General features: G+C 38.2%; 1 protein-coding gene across 3 annotated transcripts in view; it reads left to right on the forward strand.

Annotated features, from left to right (window-relative positions):
* Positions 1-27,456, forward strand: part of LOC145999776 (telomerase protein component 1-like) — a 374,109-nt gene that overhangs the window by 22,052 nt on the left and 324,601 nt on the right. For all 3 annotated transcript variants that reach the window (XM_083137076.1, XM_083137078.1, XM_083137077.1), the window contains exons 5-9: positions 1,736-1,897; positions 12,501-12,709; positions 15,427-15,584; positions 22,114-22,258; positions 26,902-27,069. In XM_083137076.1, the coding sequence (XP_082993202.1) occupies positions 1,736-1,897; positions 12,501-12,709; positions 15,427-15,584; positions 22,114-22,258; positions 26,902-27,069 (842 nt within the window). The remainder of the gene's footprint in view (positions 1-1,735; positions 1,898-12,500; positions 12,710-15,426; positions 15,585-22,113; positions 22,259-26,901; positions 27,070-27,456) is intronic.

The raw sequence follows: 27,456 nt of genomic DNA on the forward strand, positions 1-27,456 counted from the left end.
AACTCGAAGCTTCACTGTGGGGTTGACTTCTGGTTCCTGTTGTTTCTTCGCTTAACGCTAGGGCCGCTGGTGCAACCAGTTCGTCTGCTGCATGTAGTTAATCATAGCAATAGGTATATAGGTTGCAGTTAGGCATGCAGCGCACAATATGATTGACACAAAAATTAAGGAGACACACACAATTATGCACTTTCTGCTCAAGCTGAATATCGACAGTGGTCAGGCACATCATGTTTGACTCCTGCTTTTACAACAACTCAAACCTATCTCACGCAGCAGATGAACTGGTTGTATAACGATAAAACGTGATTTTACAGTTATTATTATTAGTATTAGACTTAGCTTTGCTTTTTAACTACAGTTCGGTTGAGATAAACTGATTTCAAATATTATTATAGATATTAATGTTTGATGGAAAGAATAACCAATTACCTTTACTTTCTTTTATTACAGAAGAAAACTAAGAAATAACTTTAAAAAAAATAATTAAAGGTTCACACTGATTCGCTGGTGGTTCTTGGTTTACATGAGTAAACCCAATACAAGAGTTGACACCTGTACTTTAGATTATCTTGGTAAAAGAAATAAGAAAAAATCACTCTCACATATATTTATAAAAATAACAAATTTAACCTTTTTACTCACGATTACATGGCCGGCCTTTAGAAAGAATTAGCGCTTTTCAAAATTTAGTGGGATTTTTTCATCAGAAGATCGAGCTTGTGGGGGTTAAAACACGAGAGCTCTCGACTCTGGGGACCACTTCACTAAAATCCTCGTTGTTCCGTCTTCTTTTTCCGACGATCCTTGGTGTCTTGTCGCTGGAGAAAATCCTTCTCTGCAATCTCGGCTTCACTGAATGAAAATCTGCTAAACTGCTGCAAACAGAGTTCACTCCTGCACGATCTCTTTTCCGGAGAGCCTTAATGCCGATTTAACGTTTCTTGTGCCTCTGGAAACAACGGCGGACTAGCGTGGTCTTCCGACTGAAGAGACTACTTTACCACTTCGCCAGAAGAAAATGTCACCGGAGGTATGCAAAACTCAACAGACAGAGCACTAAATTGCGCGACCACCTTCCAGTCAAAATCTCCGCGCCAACTGCTTCAACTACCCCGCGTGCAAATCCACGAGCGCTTACTTCCCTTTGTGAACCGGACTCAGTCTATTATTTCAAAAAGGGGTGTTTCGATTCCTTTTCCTTCTTTCTTCCCGGAACGTTCTGTAAACAATCTGTTACAGTTGCACCAGCGCCCCTAGCGGTAAGCGAGGAAACATCAGGAACCAGAAGTTAACCCCACAGTGAAGCTTCGAGTTTCACAAGTGGATAGTGGCAGAGGCCATCAAAATTAATAGAACATTTACAAGTAAGGTTTGCGAAAATCTTTTTAGTACTCACTTACGTCTTCTAATTATCTAGATATTTGTATTATTCAGATATTCAGGTTATCTTAATCCAGATTATTCACTGCATCCAAAATGGATATCACATTAGAAGTCTGGATATCCGTTAACCTGATTTTGTGGATTCCTAGTGTTGTAGCTTACAAAGTATACTGCATCAAAAAATTCTCAGTATTAATTTCCACGGTCTGCTTTTAGGCTGAGCACACTGTATTATATGCTAGAAGGGTACACAATTGATCAAATTTGATATATATATTTTAAAGTTATTGTTCCATGTTGATATTTGGAAATAGAAACAGGTGTTGTTAATGCTCTTTTTTTTTTCCAGAATTTTGATGGTGGGAAGACAAAGTATGGTTCACTACCATCAGCTCTGAGAAAGGTGATGGGGAAAAAATTTAGTGATTTTGATGCATACCAATTAGCAAAGTACAACAAACAGAAGAACAAGAAAAAGAAGAAATCACAAGAAAAAAGTGTGCAGAAGGCAGTAAGTGACAAATTTTATTTATTTTTTACACTTTCCTTTGAAAGTCGGTTATTAATTTTATTGATTGAAGTTCTTGTTAGACCCAAGTTATACATTTCACCCAGCATATGTTATATCTAGGTGTGTGTGTGTATATATGATATAATCAGCTGTTTAATTGAATTTTCATTTTGTATTTTGTAAACCAAATCAGGATGGTCTGAATCTCTGACACATAACTGGAAAAAGAAATTGGAAATATGTTCTTTCACTACCTAGTGCAGACAAGATTCTTTCTTGGAGGAGGAGAGGGGGGGGGGGGTGCTCCATCATGTGATCAATATGTAGTGCATGTTTTTTTGTCTTTTTTGCTTGATACAATTGTCAAAGAAACAAGTAGATTACTTATATCACAGATATTCCTTAAATAATACTATTTTCAGGAAGTAATTCAAAGGATAGTAAACACTCCTCTTTTAGACTATGAGGTGGGTAGAGCACCATTCTTTTGGCTGAGCCAGCCCAAGATTCAATGGAAACGTAGCCCACATTTGCCAACTGTGAATAATATATTCAAGCAAAGGTGAATTGTAATCTACTACAAAGAAATTGTGTTACTCCAGTTTTCAAATATTTCTAATACAGTGGGTGAAAGCCGATGGGAAGTGCTCGACCCCTAAAAGGATTTTTCTTTTCACAGGGACACAGTATTTAATACACAGTTTAGTCCAAAAAAATATCCCCACCCAAAGGTTTTATTGAAAGCACATGAGAATGAAAACTAACCTAATTTAACCAATAATTTTGAAGTTTACTAATAGAGAACTACCTATACTTTGTCTTGGGAATTCGTGGAGCAAGACCATGTGGTAGTGAAGGGGAGAAAGGAGTGGGCAGAGCAAACCAGTGCATACTGATGCAAATGGATTGTAGCTGCAGCCGCATTTTCCCCTCCATGCCCTCACTTCCACTCTTATGCGTTAATTGGTCGAGTCAGTACTTGTCCAGATGCATGTACACATGCAAGAAAATTACTCTGGGGTGTTGAAATAAAATTGTGTAGCAGAAATAAAAAGAAGCACAACCATCTGCAACATTGCCATCAAACATATACGTAATAAAATTCAATTCAATTCTTGTGTATGTATGTTGTAATTCATGTCGATTATCTGTGTAAAAGGATGTCAACAATAGGCATTCTTATCAACAGTTACCAGTTAATTGATACTTGCTTCTAAAATAAATAATATTGGCGTTCCTATGACATTGAAACAGATTTAAGTTGAAATATATGAAGAAATAAACAAATATTGCAAGTGGGGATATTTTTTTGGATCAAACTGTACCTTGATATTATGAATCATAATTTTAACAATTGTTCCACAACACTCCACCTTTACTGGGCTGCTTCTGGCAGGAAAAACCCAAATAAATAACTAAATAGGCTCGTTAGTCCTGGGTTCCCACCCCATTCCTCACCAGAGCGCTCAGAACCAAAGAATCAATATCAGGCAAGAACTAACTGAATTAATGTTGCAGGGTGATTGCTGAAAACTTGCAGAAATGGGCTTTATAAATTTATTTACATTTCAACAAAACAAGGCTCGGATTCTTCCAATAATTCTCTAATTTACATTATTTACATTCCTCTAACTTGAGCCCCACGGCAGAACTGCCAAGTGGAAGCTAGCATTGGCAGAACCGCCTCTTTCTCATGGGAGGCCACTGGAGACCGAAGATCACTCTCCCTTCTGCTATCCGGTTCATAAACACACACTGTCCTCTGTCAGAGGCCATATTTATACTTCCTCCCTCGTCGCATGGGGGAGGGCCGAAAGTTCAAATCTTATTGGCTCTTTTAAACTACACTGAACCATGGAAGGAACCCAAGCATACAGAATCATACACAAACACAAAAAAGAAACAAAAAACAAATACTGTTTGTAACACAATGTAATTTCTTTTCCCTATACCACCGAACATACATTTCTTAGACGTTTTCATGAAACAAGACCTGTTTTCCACAGATCATCATTGCTGGAAGTGTGTGTGGATGGAAGGAGAACACAGGAGGATACCATCATCCCCTTCTAGCTAGAATATTTTGCATAAACATCCCCCACCTACTGCCTTCTCTGTTTATTCACACAAGGATACCTCCTTCTATCCCCAAACTCAACCAAACATAAAAACCTAACATGCAGGGAGAGAAGAACTGGACAGAAATGTCCACCAAACTTCAAAATGGAAGAAAAATTACCGTCACAAAGTCCACGAAAATAGTGATGAAATTTAACTCATATATATGTATACCCTGTGCGACAGAATGGAGGGAGGGGAGGTAAGGGCAAGGGGATAATTGGCTCCTGCACCCCACCCCCTATTGAGTTTTGGGTCCCTTCCGAGTGTTGAACAATTAAAAGAAACATCAACTACATTGTCATAGTATAGATAACAAATCGTAAATAACCTGAACACGTAGCAGATATGTATATTGTGGGATATTTATCTTGGCCACTATTTGAATATAAGAAGACTTGGATAATATTTGGTGGGAAGTTACATTTTAAACATCACACGAAAAACTAGTATTAGTATTAAAAGTTCATGAATTACCAAGTTTGATTTTTTCATTGTGTCTCAATAAGAGATTGACTGGCTGAGTAACTGGATAGGTGCTACTAGATTCATAACTGTAGACTCTTTAAGTTTATGACAAACGGTAGCAATAAAATATGAAATGAAGGATTTTACCTATTGATGGCCGGCCATCTGCAAGCAAGTAAGAGAATTCAACATTTCAGAGGGAATTCACATGTCAAGTTTTTGGGGTCCCTCTGGCTGAACCAGGGGTGCCCACAGTGCATCATGGGAATTTTTTGGGGGACAAAATTTTATACCAATTCTATATATCTTCACACAAAAATGGGGGGGGGGATCGTATCGTTTGATTGACTTATTGATTTTTAGTTTTGGTTATTATATATAGTTTTTCTACCTACCTGCGAGTGATCGCGGCAATAGGGTTGAAATGAAACACCACCTCTTATGCGTTTAGAATCGATTTGGATGGAGGGGGGGGTGGTATTCGCATTAATACAAGGTTAGTCGAGCAGACAAATTGTGCAGAATAAGGTTGACTAACAATGGCAGTGAGCCTAAAGTATCTAAAGTAAACATATATTGCTTAAATATGTCTGTATTATACAGTGGTGCAACCACAGGGGGGGGGGGGTCAGGGTATCATTGCCCCCCCCAACCTTTGACGGAAGTCAATTCTAGGATCAAACATTGATGGCCAAGGGAACCGGCAGGGGGGTCACAGAGGAGCAATAACCCCCTTCGATTTCAAATTTTATGCAAATAAAAATTCATTTTGTAAAATTTTCTTGCTTGCTTCGCTCGCATTATCTGCTTTTCTCATTTTCGTCAAGTTCAGAGCTGTAGCTAGGGGCGGCGGGAGTCGGCCATGGGCGCCGAGTGATCTGAAAAAAAGTTGTAAAAGAGAGAATGTCATGGCGTCCAGTGAAATTATTTGCACCCTATTAAATCAATACAATATTGTTTTCAATTGCAAGAATTGGATCTAAGAATTTTCTTCCTCGCTTCACTCGCAATCTACTTATTTTTTCTAATGTAATGTATTTAAATAATGTGTGTTGTATATTTGTATTGAATAAGCTTTGAATACGTACACAATTTAGTGTTAGCTTGTTGCATATGTATTTTTTTATTTTATGTCGCTCCATGTTGCATATGTGTAAAACATATGTTGTACATGAAAGTTACACATTGTATCTTTGGAATGCATTTATCATTCATTTTCTGCCATTCAAAAATACAGTTTGTGTGCTTGATTTCCATTATTAACAAATGTGAAATTGACGGTGTTGAAAAATATTTCAAATAGTTTGTTCCAAACAAATGCTTTAGCACAGACTTCTACCCTCTTTTTGAGTAATTTATGAGGATAATAACGTCTTTGATACTACTACTAGTACTACTACTGGTAGTAGTAGAAGTAATAATAATAATAAAGCCATTATTAATGTTGTTCTTATTGTTATTGGTACGTTTATCCTGGTACTTGTTCCCCCCCAGACCAAAATTTGTGGTTGCACGTATGGTATTATATTTTTCTGCAAATTTGGTCTGACAAAAATAATTTGAGTAATTAATTCGGCATAAAGGGGGGGGGGTTCTACCTTTTTGGGGGAGTGCATCATGGGCTGAGCCAGTATACACCTGGTAATTATCGCAGACATCGTATTATGATATGTTACTGTGGACCACTACCTCTTACATGTAAGAAAATAATAATATAACATTGGGTCCTGAAGTTATTTGGTGTGACAGTTGACACTACATCATTACCGATGATGATGATGAAATTAAAAGATTGATCCACACCTGTTTTGTAAATCGATTTTTTAAAAAAATAACAGACACTATCTCTTGAATTTCTTTGATTATATAAAATTTCAGGATCACAGAGAAAATTGTGGAGCGCCTAAACCTTGGTTCTCCCCCCCCCCCCACACATTGCAGGGGTTGCGGGTCATCTGCTATGCCAATGATAATGACAAAAGTTATAATACTACTTCAAAGATTTTTGACTGCACATTTGCTTTGTTGAGATATTTAAATAGAAAAAAACAAGTTATTCCTTTTCAAATTAAAACAAATGTTATTTTCTTTTCAAATTCCCCCTTACCCAACGAAGAAAGAAAAAACACACCCACAAGAAAATATAACTTTATTGACACATGCATATGTCATCTCTGAGCTTGCAGGAATGTGTGTTTATCACAGCATCTATACATGAGACATATGGCATTGATAATGTAGTTTCCCAAACTGAATTCTGGTTCTAATGAAGAGCGACGAGGGTAAGAAGTTACCTTTGATTGACTTGCAGCAATACGTGTCTCCTTTTTACCCTGCAGTGGCAGAAGCAATAGAAAATGCATGAAAATAAAGTGCAAAGTACTTGAGTGCATTGTGTAGGTAGATTTGCAAAAGAAAAATGAACAGAAGGCTCCAATTTTTGTTTAACAATTAAAATTATAGTTGGGTTTCTTGCTGAAAATGAAAATAAACATTTATGCTCGGTATATAGGAAACACATGCAATTACATTTTTTCACACAGATTTTTGTACTCCATTCAACTGTATAACATTGTGGTTCAGGACCGAATTTCACTGCACATGTCAATTAAATGTTACAGTGGAATAGTTCCTCTCGATACTGACAACAGTAACACTGCAGCGAACCGTTGTAGCCCCGTGTGACCTTCTTGTCTCTGCTGTCTCTTCCCATTCTCCTCCTGAGGCATGTTGTTTACCTGTTTTATAGTGCTCTTTGGAGTTGGGCAATGACTGGGATATGTTCTGGGTAATGCTGGTAACGGAAATGTTAATAGACGTACAACACTGGGAGAGTGCTTGGCTTGGATCTACACGGAGGCTCAGCTTTCTCTACTCATGCCTAGCTATGGACCTGATGTGGTTTTATATACAGAATGGCTACTCACTGGGAATTCCTTGAATTTGAGGAATTCTGCATGAATTATTTTCTTCAGGAATTGTGCTTGAATTCTGTGTGAATTTTCCTCCGTAGACGTGAAAAACACTGTATTTAAAGAAATCTCTTAGTACGGCATTGCTTATTACGACATATTGCATAAAACAACGTACCTTTATTACATTTTAGGAGAAATGTATCGGCTATAACGTCCAATGTTGATTTTTTTTTTTAAGTTTTTGAGGATTGTCGACAACAATGTAACTCTTATTTTCAAACTCTCCTTTTCAGTAGATTGTAGATTTCAAATCAGTATGTCTGTTTTAAATAGTCAAGGCAAGCATCGCTGTCAAGATGTCGCCAAAGAAAAGGAAAGTGTTTAATATTGAAGAAAAGTCTCACATAATATGGCAATTTGAAAATGGGGAAACAAACGTCAGCATTGCAAAGGAATTGGGTGTATCACACTCAACGATTTCTACAATTTGGAAGGAGAGAGAGAAAATACAGTCTCTTTTCGAACAAAATTCTCTAAAAATCAAGCGGGCAAGATCATCTGAGCACAAAGGCATTGAAGAAGCTTTACTTAGAACAAGTAATGTGCCGATCAATTCTGCAAGTGAAAGCCAATGAATTTGCACGTCGATTGGGGAACCTGAACTTCAATTGTTGTTCCTCTAGGATACAACGTTTCCGAGCTCGCCATGATATTGTCGCCGGGAAATTTGTGGCGAAGCTGTCGGTGTACTTACCTGATGGCGTAACAGACGAGTGGCTATCTAAGCAGTGGCCTGCTTTGTGTGAAGGTTACAACCCAGATGATATATTCAATGCAGATGAAACTGACTTGTTTTACAATATGACCCCAGATAAAACACTCAAATTTAAAGGTGAACACTGTTTGGGTGGGAAAATGTCTAACACAAGAATCACAGTTATGGTTGCTGCAAATATAACAGGATCATGTAAAGAAAAACTTTTGGTGATTGGCAAATCGAGAAAACCAAGTTGTTTTAAAAACATTCACTTGCTACCTGTAGTTTATGAAAACAATGGACGACATCGGAAATTTTTCAAAAGTGCGTAACTGGGACTCTCAGCTGAAATCAAAGAAACGAAAAATTCTTCTCCTGGTTGGTAACTGCCCTGATCATCCAGTAGTCGACAATCTGCAGTGCATAAAGCTTGTGTTTTTACCTCCAAACGTCACTTCAGTTTTACAACCTATGGACCAGGGAGTTATAAAATCTCTGTAAATGCAGTACAGGAAACTTCAAGTGATGAACATGTTACAGAGAATCGAAGAAGGTAAAGAAATAGTTTTCAACGTTCTGGATGCAATTTTAATGATATCGGAAGCGTGAGAAAATGTCACTCAAAGGATCATTGCCAATTGTTTTAAACATGAAGATTTCAGAGATCTTTCTTCATCATCCCACGGTGAGGGCGATACGTTTTCAACAACTGATGGTGCTGATGATTAATATGAGGAGGATGACATTCCTCTGGCGCGATTAGTGCAAGAACTTGGTCCATCTTTGTCAACTTGTGAAGTAGAGGACTTTGCTGAGGTAGACAACAACCTATCCGTGTGCGCCTCAGCGAGTGAAGAAGAAATTGTAGCTGACATCCAAAGCCAACACATGATTGACGAAAATGAAAACGAACAAGAAGAAAAGTTTGTTGTGCCATCACTTAACGAAGCTCTCAGTGCAGTGGCAACTTCATAAAAATTTCTTATTTTTAAAGAAGAGTTTAATACAAATGACAATAATAAGGCGTTGAAACGAATGCATCGTCAAATGCAAGATGCGTATGCACATCTTAAGTGCAAAAAGCAAACAAAGATAACTGATTACATACATGAAGTAGAACAATATACTGTAGTAGTATGTGTTACTGTATTGGATTTTAAAGTGAAAGCAACTGGTTAAAAAAATAAACAACACTGTCTTCGTTGTTATTGTAGAAAACCAGAAAATTAAATTCCGATAATGGGTCATGTTTTCTAAAGTACAGAAGTGGAATAATAGTCTATTCGTTATTGATGTTTTGTGGTTATGTAATGGGTGTTGGATTTTTCTAATGTGTAAGGTACAGTACATCACATTTGTACAACATTGTAAATAGAGAAACAGGAGAATGTGTAGGCCTTCGTAATTTACAGTATTGTATTTATTGTAGGAGAGTACATATAGTAATTTATGTATAGAGTACTGTACTGTATTTTCATTTTTGTACTGTAATAATTTTTTGTAATACAGTAACTGGAACGAGGATGTTTCATTCATGACTAGTATAGCACATACAGCAAGTTTAAAACATGAAACTTACAGATTTGAAATGTTTAGGATAAAAAAAAAGGTTTGTGCAACTATCGGCTATAACAACCGTAAATTGGTGGTCCGTTCAGAGTCGTTATAACCGGTTTCGACTGTATTTATAAATTCCCTGATGCAAGTTTTTTCACAATTTAGCTTTTTTATCGAGGAAGGAAAATAAAGTTGCGTGGAAAATAAGACAGAATTCTCTCAATCCATTTACTTAGTTAGTGCCCTTCCTTTGAACAATAATCTACCTGACAGACGGAAGATTATTGCAAGATAAGTTATCTTGAAGTTGAATTTAAGTGTGAATTCTCATATAATTAACCATTTTTCGTAGATTAGTATAACCCGTAACATTTGCAACTTGTGTTTGAAGATGTATTTCGAGTTTGAGTACATGAAATGGCAAATGTAAACTTGTTCATTTAAAACTAATGACCTTCAAAGTAATAATTAAAATGCACTCCACATCTTAAATTACATATTTTAAATATATATACCATTTAAATGAATTAGAATTGGAAATGTTGTGGTAATGTTGGAATCTCACAGACCCTTTATGTTGCTAACATATTTGTGAGTGCATGTGTGTGAGTGGTGAAAGGCGCTAATACGTAAGGTGGTGAAACAGATAAAACATAGCTTCTACCTTTGAATTTTTGTTAAGTTCGCCTTGAGAACTGGGAATTAAACTTGAATTTTATCATGGTCCTAAAGTGGCCACCGTGATATAGTGCAGCTTCATGTTTACCCACCTACAAACTAATAAAAAACAAGGTTTTGTTCAAAGAACCAGTTCATTGCTTTACTTTAAAAAATTTCAGTGCATGTGAAATGAATCATTCCAAACAATGTACTGGTACTTTCCAGGTGTATAAGCTTAAATCTGCTGTTTTGTAGTTAGAAAAAAAAAATGGTTTGGTCATAGAAAGCAACAAGAAATTTATTCAAAGTACTTGCCCTCGCGAGATACACATTTTGCCCAACTCTCGGGCAATTTTTGGATACCACGCCAAAAAAAGTAATTCTCTTTCGAGGCAAACCACTCATCAAGCCATTTTCGGACATCTGCATATGAATCGAAGTGCTGCTCAGCGACGACGTGGCCCATCGACGAAAACAGATGGTAGTCGGAAGGGCCCAGGTCTTGTGAATAGGCGGGATGGGGTAGCACCTCCCAGTTGCGTGTCTCCAAGTAGTTTTGGACCAGTCTTGACGTGTGCTGTGGGGCGTTGTCGTGGAGGAAAATCAGCTTGCCATGTCTTTGTTGATAATCCGGCCTTTTGTCACACAGAGCACGGTGCAATTTCATCAGTTGTTGGTGGTAGCCGTGGGCAGGGACAGTTTCACCAGATTTCAACAGCTCAAAGTAGATGATACCCTGTTGATCCCACCAAACACACAGCATCGTCTTCCGGCTGAAGCGATTTGGTCTCGAGGAAGATGTTGATGGTTGGCCGGGATGAACCCACGATTTCTTGTGTTTAGGATTCTCAAAATATATCCACTTTTCATCGCCAGTCACAATCCGATGCAGGAAAGACTTTCTTTTATGTCTGGCAAGCAAGATTTCGCATGTGTTTTGGAGTCTCTCCAGCTGCCGATCTGTCAATTCATGCAGCACCCATTTTCCGATCTTTTGAACCTTTCCCATGGCACGTAGACGCATGGAAATGGCTGCTTGAGTAAGACCCAATTGCTCGGCAAGCATCTTTTGCGTTTGGGTATCGTCCTCGTCCAAAAGAGCCTGCAATTGATGGTCCTCAAACTTCCTGGGCCGATTTTCACACTTCTTGTCCCTCAGGTCAAAATTGCCATCTTTGAACCCACGAAACCAATCCCTGCACGTTGTTTCTGATAGAGCACTGTCACCATAGGCCTCCACAAGCATTTGATGCGATTCGGCAGCCAATTTCTTCAAATGGAAGCAGAAAAGCAGAGCTTCCCGCATATGCTCTTTTTCTGGCACAAAACTAGACATGCTTACCACAGGAACACTGTCTGTTGTTGTCTGCACATGGTGGCAATGTGCACTGATTTGTGTTGGCAGATGTCCAACTCATACAAACACTAGGTATGGCGTGCCCATGGTAGCTTCATACACTCACTAACGCCATCTATGAGCAAACAGCAGATTTAAGCTTATACACCTGGTAATTGAGCATAATCTGTGTGTTTATATTAGCTGAAAGTTTAATCCATAAACGAGATTTTCAATTAAGAATAATTATCCAACTAGATCAAGTAAGAGCTACATATTTGTTGTGAATAAATAAATCATGATTTCAGTATAAAGAAAGGGCACATTTTGAAATAAAATGTGGTATGTAAAATTGCATTTCAGTGCTATAATGGTGAAATAACACTAAATTTGTTTTTAAGAAATACATTTATTACACAAAATAAATATTTCCCTTCTACTAAGATGTTTATGTAACTACCAGAGTATGAAGTTAATTCCTGCGTAAAGGAATCCATTTTTGCTTCTTTTGCAGCAGAATTAATGAATTTTCCATGATTTGCATAACTCGCAGGGTAATTCAGATTTCAGAAAGTGTCATATGTCTAAATAAACTCTAAATTTCATGTTTAAATTGTATTTAGCATTTTGCAGCTCATTTCGTATCATTGAGTGACATAACATGATAGGAAAATGCACCTCATACCTTTCAAAACTTGAGAAATAACATCATTGTGTGTTACATCACATTTTGTGTTTCCGTCAAAAATGAAATTTTTTTGTGAAAGAAAAAATATTTTCTGTTTGTTGTAGGCTGAATCTGAACAAGCGTCATTAGTGTCTGAGGAAAATATGGATGTTGATGAGGTAGCTGCAGATGAAGTTGCAAGAGATGAGAGCGAAGATGAGACTGAGGAGCAAGAGGAGCAGTTTGAAAAAAGGAAGTTCAATCTAAAGCTGCTTATAAGAGTCCTTCACATCAATAAACCTGCAGATCATGTTCTGTGCCTCCTAGGGAAAAAGTAAGTATTGTTGCTAGCAGTTAGCTTTGTGTCCAATACACAGAGTAATTGAAAATCTCTAGAACTGAAATACTGGGTGTTCTGCTTAGGACTATAATAAAATAAATTATTATATTTTCTTTACTTACAAGGATTTATTTCCAAAACTTCTTACGTAAGTTCATAAACTCAGGAAGTTTTTTTTTTAGATGCCTAGTACAGAGATTGTTTCCGATCTATGGTGATGATTTCAAACTGCACCTACCTTAAGAGAAACCATGTCACCACCATCGAGAGTGCTCTATTTTGTGGCCCTGCATCTTGGCAATTGCCCGACAGTGAAGTTTCCACTGTACGAGACTGACACGAAGTGTAGTCATGCCCAGCCTCAACCACTCCTCCTGACAGGCTTTCCGTAGTCCTTCAATGGTGCGGGGTCTCCTGTGAGAGAAGGCTTGTTTCAGTAGGCCGAAGGTGCAAAAGTCCATTGGTGAGGCATCAGGTGACTTCGCTGGAATGTCTGTCAAAGGAATGGCACGAATTCCAGTTTTGTCTGCCATTTGTTGGAGGAAGAAACATTTTGAGCAAGATGTGTGACTTAACACCTTGTCTTGAGCTTATGAAGATGCCCCTTGCGTCACTTTCCCAAACCCAAATCATGGTGAATGATGGTGTGCACCGTCTTCAGTGATGTTTGTAGCCGGTTCGCGATACTTTTGTGTGTGGCTGGATTCTCCCTGGTGACCAGCATCCTGACATCCCGAATTGTAGCTGGTGTGCAGGTAGTGGCAGTCTGGGGGTTGGCCTGTTTCTGCCCCACAGGAATCGTCCCACACCTCACCTTGCCTGCCCCCTTCAACACCTGTGATATGCCATTTTTGGACACCGTGAATCCACACTCCTTACACAGTTTTATAATGGCACTATCACTGCAGTTTACGTGCAGATATGTAACCCTCCCAATATACACCGATTTTCGGCGGTATTCTTCCCGATATGCAATGACCACACCTGTCACACACAGTCAACGGTCTAACATGCCCACATGACTGGCAGCTTTGTTCTCTTCCCGCTTGGTGGTGCTGCACAAGTCATGCAATTTCGTCACCATAGATCGGAAACAACCTCTGTACACTCAACATGCACACCATTGGTGGTATGGCAAATTTCTAAGTGGCATTCCACCTCAACAAGTATGTTCACTAGCATTTGTGCGTCACATTGTTCATTGCAGCACAAATTATTTCCACGTAAGTCTGGCAGATCCCGAACCTTTGGAACATACACCTGCTCCTTATATCCCCACAAGAAAAAGTCTATATGGCGTACGGCTTTAAGAGGAACATGAGTTAAGCCAATATTGCAGCAAGTGCTATTGTCAAACTAACTGCTAGCAGAAGGGAAAGACAGAGAATTCACTGTGTTCAATATTCAACTATTTTTTTTTAAAATAATGCATACACGTATATATGAGTACAGTGATATAATATAATGAATATTTCTACCTAGGATAATAATATCATATCACTGCAGCATATAAGAACACAATCTGACTCAGACTTGCAATATTGGAGAATGACCACGACAATGTTTTTAGTTAATTTATGATTACCTAGGGCTCATGTTGAGGCTCCAGTAAGTGAGTCTATAATTTTGGCTGGGGTACTATTAAAGCATATTTTGAGGCGAATTTAATACCCATTGTTTTCCCAAGACACAACTCAGGTGTTAACATGGTGCAAATGTGTGTGTTGAGACATTTTGTTTCTTCGAGAAATGGTACCTTCGGCTGTAGGCGACGTAAATTTATGGGACTTGGACAATCAGGTTCAAAATGTCTTCCCCCAGCTTAAGATGAACTTTAAAGTGACGAGTTTTATGAAAACTTTCGTGCACGCAAGAAAAATACAGAACACTGCATTTAACTTGTGCGCCACAGTTCCCTAACTGTACAACTTTGCACTCCTGTCACAGGCTGGTCTGTGTGACCCCACTTGATATCGCTTCTAAAACCGTAAGCCGTATAGTACAGTCAGGTTGTTACGTACCCAATGGGTCTGATGTGCGTGAGTGATTACCAATGTTAAACAGAGATGGTAGCACAAGGCCTGTAAGATAGAAGATTGCTGTAATATACATGAATGACGGTGTAAATTAGAGCCAAAGTAAATTAGGAAGATGAACAATATGGAATACAGTATAAGATAATAAAGAAAATATATAAAGATAATAAATTAATAAAAATACTTGTGAAATGAAACATGTACTCATATGTAAATAGATAAAAAAAAGGTAATAAAAAGGTAAAGTGCTCCCCTGGTCTTAGCACCATGCCATGAAGGCGTATAGGGTGTGTGGGGGTAATGCCCCACACTTTCTTGATCCGGTCGTGAGTGGGGGTGATGTGATTAGCATCATGCCCCTGAACGCCTTTACCTCAAGGGTTTCCCCCACGTACCCATTTCGTTTGACACTGGGTGGGCACCGGGGCCGCTTCCAATGTTAGAAAAGTTCCCGGATTTGAACTGACTGGGGATCGAACCCGGGACCTATAGCATGGTAGTCAGATGCGTTACCGACTGAGCCACCGCGCCCACCGTATGTAAATAGATATGAAGTTTAAAGAAGTGAAAGTAGTGATATAAATTTGGGAAAATTACAATAAGAATTGTTTTAGTATATATATTAAATATGATTTATTATTTGTATTATGTGTTAAAAGCAAACCTTCATTTCAGGTACCCAAATGATGCTGAAACTTTCCGGTCTTGGGGATTGCCTGGAACATTTGACGAGCAGCTTGCTGGGAAGAGAATGAAGCTGCCAATTCCACAGACGTGGGAAACGCAAGTGTCTCTGAAGGGAAACAAGGCCAGTACATGGGAACAACTCATCGGTAAGTCTCATTTTGAGCATTAACCTTTGGATGATAATTAGTGGATTATTTTTAAGCTTGTTGTATGTATACTTGAACCTCGATTTTACGTCTTTAATGTGACTAAGCTGAAAAGAACTTAAAATGCAGGAAAATGTAAAACACAGGAAAATTTTTATGACATTTTGCTGTGTTGGGACCTTCAAGATTGAATACATGGGTTGGAGATTCAACAGTGGCAAATATTTATGTACAAGTGATACAAAAGAGATACATCTGTGAAACATTTACAGTCCTTCAATGTAGTCCCCAGCATTGTGTACAACCCATTGCCGCTGATGTGGAAGTTGTAGTATACCTGTAGCAGTGCCTGTTCTGTTTATGGTTCAAATGGAGCTGTCTATTGCCTGAAGAATCTCTGGAACAGTTGGGAACCGAATGTCGCGAAGTGGTTTCTTCATCTTAGGGATCAAATTGAAGTCAGGGGCTGGTAGAGCATGTGCCAGACCTTTCGAGCTAACAAATCAGCCACAGGTTGTGCTACATGCACCCGAGCATTGTACTGCAAAATGATGGAAGGATTCAGCAGAAAGTGTCCCTTCTTGTTTCGCAATGCAGGTCACAGGTTATGTTCCAAAAATGTTCATCTCACAAATACCTTGATGACACCATCATGCTGCATGGCCACGGGCACATTCAATCTTTATCCAACCTCGCTGTTCCTGCTTCAAAAACATTGTTGTGACTACACAACTACACAACTTTAGACTCCAACTCCGATACTCTATTCCTCTTGTCACTGCACATGCACCCAGTGTTTTAAGGAAGAGTCCATTTTCTGTTGATTTTAGATAAGGGGATCTTTCCCCCATATACATTGAAGGCTACAAAATGGTCTGAAGTGCCGACGTACCCAACAATTTTAATGTAATCAAACCATTTACTGGGAGGAAGGTTAGATATGAAAGTAATGTGTGGTATAAGCAAGAAGCACCGGTTCCGTTTCATGGTGTATATACAGCAATGTTGCCACTATTAAATCTGCAATCTACATATAATGCAATCAACTCTTTTCAATTCTAGTTTGGATAATTCAGATTATTGGGTAATTTGAACAGAAATTTATTCGCCTTGAAATAATTTTTAATGATACATGTTTTTGTTAATTTGAATATTGGATAATTCCAATTTTTTTTTCTGTACTCTTTGACTTTGAATTGAAAAGAGTCCACTGTACATGAAAATGTAAAATCGAAGTTCTTGGAGTTGGAATGGACAACATTGATTACTTTTTTTGCTGCCAATTATCCTTCTGGTATTTGATTCCCCCTTCTTTTTTTTACTTTTCTGGGCACTTCCAATAGGGGGAGAGCATGTTTAAATGGTCCGGATCCCACTTTAAACTCTTGAGTACAGTTCCAGTTAGCTTATCTATGCATATTGACCAAACCATTTTTTGTTGGCTTTCTGCAGTGTGCGAGGCATTTATAAATACTTTTTAGGCTCCTCCCCCTCCTGTCTGCATTTTTTCGTTATCATCAGAGTGAATGCTTTGTTATTGGCTTGATTTAAGTTAATATCTGGACCTCCCAGATAGCATAGAGGTAATGTCATATCCTTGCAATTAAAAGGTCCTGGGTTTGATACCTGATAGACCCACATAGTGGTTTGAATCCCACTTTTAAAGTGCAGATCCAGTCCTGATTATCCTTTCTGTGCATAAAGTGGACTTACTTAAAACAGCAACTCAAATATAATTACAACTACGAACATAAATTTATATCCCCTGACCTTTCCTGTCACAGAGCTAATTTGAATAATATAAAGTCATTCCATGCGAAATCAACACAGCCCCCAACCTGACCATCTCCGATTTTCATGAAATTTGGGGAGTTGAAACTATGCATGGAACTTAGTAGCTATGCAAATTTTTAGTCTCGTGCATCTTGTAATTGTTAAATTATTCAAGGTCAAAGTTCGCATAAATTGCCCTTTTTGAGCCTGCTTAGCTATACTAACTCTGCCACTATTTTGCCTAGGAAGCTCAAGTAAAGCTTATTGTACAGGGAATTGAACAAGCTTTCCAGTGATATATAACAAGCCCACCTTTCGATAAAAATATAATTTTGTCACGTGAATATCTCAAAACATGTCATCACCAAAAATCGTAAAAAAAATATATTTGGTCCCTCATGCCATACTATAAAACATATCAAAAAATCATTCTGGGACTATAATGGGATCAGAAGATACAAAATAATATGTGTAACAATGTGACTGATAAAAACCTCCATTACATGATCTATGACGAGTCAAAAGCCCTTTAACACCCCCTACAAAATGTAAAGGAGTTATCCTGGTGATGAAAGAAATAGGTTAGGCACAGGGAGATCTCTATCTGTGTGTGTCAAGCGCAGGTCCGACATATTGTTGACCGCCATATTGAATTCAACGCAAAAATTTCAAAGGAAAGGGGGTGATGTGATATATCAAATCAGGTTAGGATTTCATGAGAAATGAAGCAGCGAAGGTTTTTTCAACTTATTTTTAGGCAGCAAAATGTTATATGCATATCTTTCACTTACGATATATGCACATTATAGTTTTGTCAATATTCCTGTGAGCACACTCGTTGACGTCTCTCACACTCACATAGAACATTTGGCAATGTAGCAGGTGCAACATCATCGCAAGCAGCAACTATGCCTTCTCTCAGATGGTCAATATCAGGGACTTTTTTTTAGTGCATGCACCATTCTCTACAAATATTTCTGAAGGTAAAGGTCCTCCTAAGATGTTAGATCTAGGGAATGTGCAGGCCTTTTAATAGATCCCCGTATGCCCATCAATCTACCTAGAAATTTACCATGAAGAAATTTTCAAAATGTTCAAATAGTGTGGTCACACACTGTCCTGTTTCAAAACTCTGAAAAAGTGCCATGTCCCGTAAACAAGGATGAAAGACTTGTTCACTTAACAAATCCAAGAAGCTCTCACCATTTAAGGTTCCGGTGTTGAATATGAACCAACCATTCCCGTTCTCCATACACTATACCACATCATTACTTACGAGCAACCGTGAACATAAAAATTAGCCTCGTCAGTGAAGAATTTTTCATTCCTAAGGAAGTATCACGTAATTGTTTGCAATACTTTTCCTAATATTTTCCACTATTCAAGTATTTGGTGAATGTTGCCAATTAAAATCATATGCAATAGGGCGTATACTTCTTTCTCTCCCAAGATGTCAGCGTGATCTCGACTAGTTCCTAACACGTTAGGAGCATTCTTAATACTTTGCTTTAAACACCTCGAAAAGGAGAAAATGGTTACAAGCATGCAGCAATAACTTTTTGCTGGTTAAATATATGTTGGAAAAACCTTCGCTGCTTCATTTCTCATGAAATCCTAACCTGATTTGATATATCACATCACCCCCTTTCCTTTGAAATTTTTGCGTTGAATTCAATATGGCGGTCAACAATATGTCGGACCTGCGCTTGACACACACAGATAGAGATCTCCCTGTGCCTAACCTATTTCTTTCATCACCAGGATAACTCCTTTACATTTTGTAGGGGGTGTTAAAGGGCTTTTGACTCGTCATAGTTCATGTAATGGAGGCTTTTATCAGTCACATTGTTACACATATTATTTTGTATCTTCTGATCCCATTATAGTTCCAGAATGATTTTTTGATATGTTTTATAGTATGGCATGAGGGACCAAATATATTTTTTTTACGATTTTTGGTGATGACATGTTTTGAGATATTCACGTGACAAAATTATATTTTTATCGAAAGGTGGGCTTGTTATATATCACTGGAAAGCTTGTTCAATTCCCTGTACAATAAGCTTTACTTGAGCTTCCTAGGCAAAACAGTGGCAGAGTTACAGCACATTTAGTATAGCTAAGCGGGCTCAAAAAGGGCAATTTATGCGAACTTTGACCTTGAATAATTTAACAATTACAAGACGCACGAGACTAAAAATTTTCATAGTTACTAAGTTCCATGCATAGTTTCAACCCCCGAAATTTCATGAAAATTGGAGATGGTCAGGTTGGAAATTGCACATATCTGTGTTGATTTGGCATGGAATGTATAGTGTTTGATTTTATTGACCATTTAATATGATAAGAAGCACATTCTTTCACACAAAGTACTTGTTCATATCATCAGGCCTAGTCGAGTTGAAAGAAGTTATCAGTATATTACAGTAATTGCAGTATATTACCTTTTCATTACTTCATGTTTTTCTGAGCTAGTACCTTTAAATATTGAGGGTGTCCGTAAATTATTCACCCCATAACGGATCAAAATATCTTTACTGTAAAAAGTTTCTTGGAAACAAGAAACGTAGAATTACATTCATTGACTCAAAAGAATTTTAGTGAACATAGTTTTCATTATTAATGAATCTCTACATGTGCACCTTGTGTGTCTTTCACAATATCAAGTCTCTTGATGAATTCATTCCAAGTGTTATGGATTATATCCACGGTGATTTATGGATGCTACAGCCTGCTCGATCCTGGACTTCAGTTCCACCAAGTCTGTAACTTTCTTGCTGCACATAATCCTACTGAAAGGAATCTAGGGGCGTCAGGAGATTTTGTCACAAACCACAACACACACACACTGCCTTTTTCTGCACCATCGCCATTTACACTGTTTTACTGTTTTTGCTGCAATGCATGTTGCCAAGTACATGGAATATTTTCTTTTGAGATATTCTTCATGTTAATACTAACAACCTCCACTCCACTTGCATAGAAAGTTCTTTATGGACAACATTTATGGGTGAATAATATCTGGACATGCTGTATTAATCATAAATTTCACTATAAAAAGCTGATTTGACATTGAACTAAACTAAATCAAATTATATCTATAGTTCATTGTTCTATAAATAGCTTTAATATTATGCAAAATTTTTCATTTTCATTGTTTTTGTAGGTAAAATATTCAGATTTCATGTAATAGGTATGAATCCTATTGTGACCATCTGGTTGTGTTCATTAATTATTATACAAGGTGCATTCAATATATAACCAGAATTTTGTAATAGCGTCACTCACCGTTGAACAGAGTTGCTACATTCATGTTATTTTTCGAAGTAGTCCCCTTCTCTATCGATACACTTCTGCCAATAAGCCACCAGCGAGTTAATGCCCTTGTAAAAAAAAAATATTTTGGTTGACCTGTCAACCAGGAATGTGTCACCCTTTGAACTTCTTGATCAGATGCAAAGTGTTTCTCGGAAAGAGCCTCCTTGAAAGGTCCAAAGAGCCAATAATCGCTGGGTGCTAAGTCCGGTGAATGAGGGGGATGTGCTCCGTATAACTTCCATACGTAAGTCCTCAATGGTTTGAACAGTCACAGCAGCAGTATGTGGACGGGCGTTGTCGTGTTGCAAGCAAATTCCTTTCGAGACAAGTCCAGGACGTTTTCGTCTTATTGCTGGCTTCAAACGATCCCGCAGTAAAGCACAATATGATTCACTGTTCACTGTCATACCTTTGGTAAGGTAATCTTCAAGAATGACACCATTCCTGTCCCAAAAAACAGTCAACATAACTTTTCCAGCAGACGGCTTCGATCTTGCTTTCTTGGACCTAGGAGAGGATGGATGGCGGTATTCCATGCTGGCTCTCTTGCTTTCAGGGTGAAAGAAATGGATCCAAGACTCATCTCCAGTAACTAACCGACCAATGAAGTCGTCCCCCTCAACCCCCCTCAGCTCTATAGCGTTCCAGAAGGTGTTGACAGGCATCCAAACGTCTGTTTTTCAAATCTTGCATCGGATGACATGGGACCCATCTTGCAGAGACTTTTCTGAATCCCAGCCTGTCGTGGATGATTTTGTGTACTGATCCAACAATAATCTCCATTGCTCTTGCTATCTCAGCTACAGTGATGCGGCGATCTTCACGAATAACTGCTTCAACGGAGTTCCGCACGCCTTCAGTCGTAACCGTGACCGATCAGCCAACACGTGGTTTGTCTTCCACACTTGTCACACCTGTTTTGAACTTATTCACCCACTCGTACACTTGGCATTTAGCCAAACACTTATCACCGTAAATTATAGTCATTCGTCGATAAATTTCAGCTGGGTTTACACCCTCAAAATGCAGAAAACGTATCACTGATATCATCTCCGCTTTTGTACACTCTGCGACGGGTGCCATTATGCCAATCTATGGGGCTTCTGCAGTTAACGCAGGGATTTTGCATCACGCGCTATGGGGTTTCCACGGTTAATACAAGGGTACTTCCTAGAACAAGCGTATGAAGTTTCGTGATTGTGGACCTATTACAGGACATTTTATTGCAAAATTCTGGTTATATATTGAATGCCCCTTGTATATGTGGATGAAAAACTTAAACCTTCATTGGTTGAACCTGGAAAATTAACACATGTTATTGTTAACGGGATTAAATTTCAGTTGTGATACCTACAATAGGCATCAGATCAGCTGTAATAAAAATCCATGTAAGGAGGTTGATAAACTGTAATCAACATCATCTTCCTGTAAATTCCAGATGATAAGAAGCTGCCTTTCTTGGCCACATTAAGGAATCTGAGGAATCTCTTGTTGGCTGGCATTAGCAGCAAGCACCACGAGATGGTGTGCAGGACTTTCACCAATGAAAAAGCTGTCATAGCAAGCAGGCAGTTCTCATTCAGGTGAGTTTTGGTCTGTCAGTTGAGAGGTTAATGCAGTTCTCTTAGCTTATTGTTCTCTCTGGATTTTGTGCATGAATTGTGAACATGAAATAATTCTAGTAATTTTCTACTATTGAATGCTAGCTTGGTGGCCAAGCACATTAAGTGGTCGCTACTGGGCATCAGACCGAGCGTCGAATCTTACTACAATCTTATTCTTTATCATATTTCATATTGTAGGTTTCCACAGGTTCAGCTACTAAACCTCTGCCTGGGGATGATCTTATTGAGAGACATTAGAATCGAAATATTCTATTTTGAAATTTTATAAGATAAGGGCTGTCTCAGAAATATTTTCGTTTTTGAATCTGCCCTCTGGGGCAATTTGCACATTATGGAGAAATGAGATAGATTGCAAACGCTTGGCAACATTGTTAATATTTAGTTGCCATGGAGCGCTTTACGGGGCAGCAACGTGGTTTTTGTGTTCGTGCGTTTTATAAAAATAATGATTCTTATAAAAATAATGATTATTATGTTGTGCGTCGTTTGTACCGGCATCATTATAACCTGGCAAGAATGAGAGACGTCCCAAGCGCAAATTTTATTAAATATTTGGTGAGAAAATTTGAAAACATTGGAAGCACTATGATGAGTAAAGATCGAACAGAAACGTTGACTGTGTGCACTGTTGGCCCTTATTTTTTTTTAAGATAATCATGGTAATGCTCAAACTGTAACTTCTGAGCGCTACTGCCAAATGATTAGGACTTTTTTAACTCCTGCAATTAGAACCATGATGGCTACAAGAGAAACACGTTTTTCCAGCAGGACCACTTCTTACATCACCAATGATTCACTGAATTCTCTTCATCAGTTATTCCCTGAAAGGGTCATCAGTTGCAGAGGGGACATTAACTGTCCACCGAGAAGTCCCGATTTGACACCAGCAGATTTTTTCTTATAAGGTTACCTTAAGAGTAATTTATACACCCCAATGCCACAAAATTTGAGGGAATTGAAGCAAAGAATTACAGATGAAATCAATGCTATTCCTCGTGCAATGCTTCGGCGAGTGATTGAAAACTTTAGTTCAAGAATAATTGAATGTAAAAACATGAACGGTCACCATTTGTCCAATACTCTTTTCCACAAATAGAAATTTAATGTTTAAGCTTTCTTTTGGTAATAAATTTATCTTTATGCAAAAAATTTAAGTATTTATTTTAATAGTTTTAAAAGCGAAAACATTTCTGAGACACCCTTTATATTACTCGGAAAGTGTTCACTATCTATTGAGTAAGACCATGCAATCTGTAGAAAATTGATCCCTTTTAGATTTTCTTCTTAGGTCAACATATTTAACAGTTTTAGCCATTCAGAATAATGCTGTTCATGGTAATTCTTTTTCCAAACTTTTTACAAAGTAACCTGATAGAAAGTCTCTGAACTGATTTAACTTTTAGTGATGATTCTTAGTTGTCAGAAACAATAATAGGTAAAGGTAAAGTTCCCCATTTTTGTAGCACCACGCCATAAAGGCACATTTTTAGGGGATGTGGGGTACGGCCCAACCTGGATCTTGCACGTGGCAGTCAGATGCCCTACCAACTAGGCCATCGGGCCTCTTCAGAAATACATATTATTATTGTTGTTGTTTCTGTTCAAGTTTGCTGACATCCATGGCGAAGTGGTTAGCACAATGTGCTACAATGCCACGGGTCACACGTTCATCGTAACATCACTTGTCCTCATCTTCGTGATCAACCAAAACTGGCAGAGAAATGATGCTAAATAATAAAAATTAAATCAGTTCAAATAGTAATAATATAGTAGAATAAATAATATATTCTTTAATAAAATAGGTTTACTTTTATTAGTTTATACTAATTATTGTTTAAATATAATCATTATCATAATAATTATGGTTGTTACTCAAGTTTAAACAATGGCCTGACCCCAATTTCTGGCAACATCCATGATTCCAGATCTATTGCAACTTCAAATTAACTGTAACCACCTGTTGTCATTTGACAACTACATACACACTGCACGCTGTAAGCTAGTCCTGTTTGAATTAGTTACCAGAATTGGAATTGACAATAGTCTTAGGAAGTTTCAGCATTTTCGAATCTGAATCTCAGATGTAGTATATAACTCTTTCTGTTAAGAAAAGGAGATAATTGCAGTGGGTGTACCTCTTTAACCTTGAGCAGACAAAGCCTTCTCCAAGGGCAAACCCTCTGTGGATGGGACCTTTTCAAGCACGTGCTTTTCAAACTTCTTGGAAAGTACAAAAAATAATCTTAGCTCGAGAACTAATTGTCATAGAGAGATGAAATTGGTTTTGTTTTCTTTCTTAAAGACAGGGCTTTTTGCGGAGGTAAAATTTACACATTGTGCCTTCCCCAATAATGAGTGTTAAAGGAAGAAGTATGTAGAAGTGGTGCATTTGTACAATCGTTTGATCGATTGATTGATTTTGTGTTTTAAGTCCACTTTATGCACAGTAAGGCTAATTGGGACTGGACCTACAGTTTCAGGTGTGATCCGAACCACTATGTGCCTCCACCGGGAATTGAACCCGTGACCCCTTGATTACAAGCCGACTGCGCACATTCCTACAATCATGCTAAGTTTAGTTGAAAACATGCTGATACTTCTTGTGAAAAAAATAAATAAAAATAACAACAATGTGTAAGAACAGCAGTGTTGCCAGCTTATAGAAATAATTTAAGGAATGTTAATAGTAACAATGGATATATTACGTACGTGAAGTTTTGCGTTTCCACTTTGCACAATTGGATAGTTTTCTTCTGATTAATTTCAAAGGCTTGCTGCCTTTATTCTAATGACGCTGTACCCTTAGTGAATGAAGGCAGTGAGCCTTCTAAATTAATCGTAAAAACTATCCAATTGTGCAACGTGGAAACATGAAACTTCACGTACCAAATACTTAAACCGTGTTTACCGCATCCATCATGAATGGATATACTGTTTTGTAATTCTAGTATGTCATACCTTTAGAGGTATACTACTGAAGAAGAAGACAACTGAGATATCATGTGCAGTTTTCAAGAAATGGCAGGCTAATTGCTGCCACGTGATCTGGGCAAATTTCAAATTTTAGACTTTTGCTCCAGCTTACCCCCTGGGCCTTTATTAGTCCCACGTTGTTAAAGTGTTGCTTTTTTTTACTCATTATTACATGTAAAATTGAAATTTTTCAGAATAAAGAGGTGGTTTAGGAGTTAGTCCTTTTTATAAAGCTTTCCTGTAATACAGAAGCTGTTCAGCGTATATTTGACCAAACGCGATTCCTCCCCCCTGCACTCAGAATGAACTCGCCCAACCTTGGTCAGGCATGTTTGTCAGTGTAGTGTGTGAGCTGTAAAAGAGTGGTTGTGTTTTCTCACTGGGCCGAAAATCCCACCCAAACTGAGCCACTCTTGGAAGGAGTACGTTGCATAACTTTTCCAAGTGTTTGCATTTTCTCGCTTGGCCGAAAATGCTGCCAAAACTGAGTCGCTTTTGGGAAGGTTATGTTGTAGCCCTTTATGATGCAAAGTTCAGTGTGTCAATGATCAGGAAGTAGTGTAAGAGCAAGGATTGTGATGTTAGTTTGACTTTATTCAAGAATGTGATCGGCAAGTATAAGGATTGCATGGCCCCAGCGTTCGGTTCTCCAACAAAGGGGAAGAGAACACGGCCGTGCACACAAGCCACCACCAGTATGCAGGCGAAAGTTCGCAGAATGGCCATGCAGGATAATCCACTGACCCAAAGACAGATGGCGAATCATCTAAATATGTCTTTGGAAACTGTTAACTGCACCTTGCACCTGCATACTGGTGGTGGCTTGTGTGCACGGACGTGTTCTCATTCCCTTTGTTGGAGAACTGAATGCTGGGGCCATGCAATCCTTATACTTGCCGATCACATTCTTGAATTAAGTCAAACGAACATCACAATCCATGCTCTTACACTACTTCCTGATCATTGACACACTGAACTTTGCATCATAAAGGGCTACAACATAACCCTTCCAAAAGTGACTCAGTTTTGGCAGCATTTTCGGCCAAGCGAGAAAACACAAAACACTTGGAAAAGTTATACAACGTACTCCTCCCAAAAGGAGCTCAGTTTGGGTGGGATTTTCGGCCCAGTGAGACAACACAACCACTCTTTTACAGCTCACACACTACACTGACAAACGTGCCCAACCAAGGTTGGGCAAGTTCATTCTGAGCAGGGGGGGGGGAGGAATCGCGTTTGGTCAAACATACGTTGATCAGCCTTAGTATTAGGAGGGGTAACAAAGAAGCTTTTTAATCTTTGCTTGTTTATAAGAAACGATGGATATATTTTTGTGTAATTCAAGTATATCATACCTTCATATGTGCAGTAATGAACTAAAAAGACATAACTGAAATATCGTGTGTGTAGTTTTCAGGAAATGGTGCGTTAATTACTGCCATGCGGTGCTGGGAAATATATCTCCCATTCCTCCTCAATGGAAATACATTTGTGGTAAATATATCTCCCACCCATCCACTAAAGGATAATACTTTTAATGCTCTCTTATTTATGATATTCATGATTTAAATTATTATTGTGAGTGTGTACGTTTGTGTGTGTAATATTCTTATTTACACATATTTCAGATTTTTTGTTGCTTATGAAGTGTTGGAAGAACTGAAGGCTTTGTCAGAGAAGAGTGACGAAGACATTCGAAGTGATACAAAGGATAAAATAAAGCAGCTATCAAAGAAGGGGGATATGTCCGATGCGTGGTGGATGAAGAGGAATATGAAAGAGAAGCTGAAACAGAAGTAAGTAATTTATTATTTTATTTACTTGTCTATTAAGAACACGGCAGAACTAGAGCTGAGTCGGAACACTTCGATTTGGTACCAATCCTGATTGATACTCGGTACCCAAAATTAGATTTTTTCCTTATAGGGGCACAGAGTATGCTGCAAGCATATACATTTTGAAATACAATGTGCAGATATTTCTATATACAGGGTGGTTCAAAAGTCTCTTGACATTTTCATTAAAAAAAATTATTGACAAAACTACGGAAAAGTACTCTAGAATAGAAGACAAACTCAGTACATTTCAATGTGGTGGCCCTGTAAGTCTAGGCAGATCACCCACATCTCTTGTGTAGACCAGAACACATGCTCCAACATAGCTGGTATGATCTCCCCTGTTGC

This window comes from Lepisma saccharinum, chromosome 15, assembly GCF_977018435.1.
Source record: "Lepisma saccharinum chromosome 15, izLepSacc3.1, whole genome shotgun sequence".
NCBI classification, from domain to species: Eukaryota; Metazoa; Arthropoda; class Insecta; order Zygentoma; family Lepismatidae; genus Lepisma; species Lepisma saccharinum.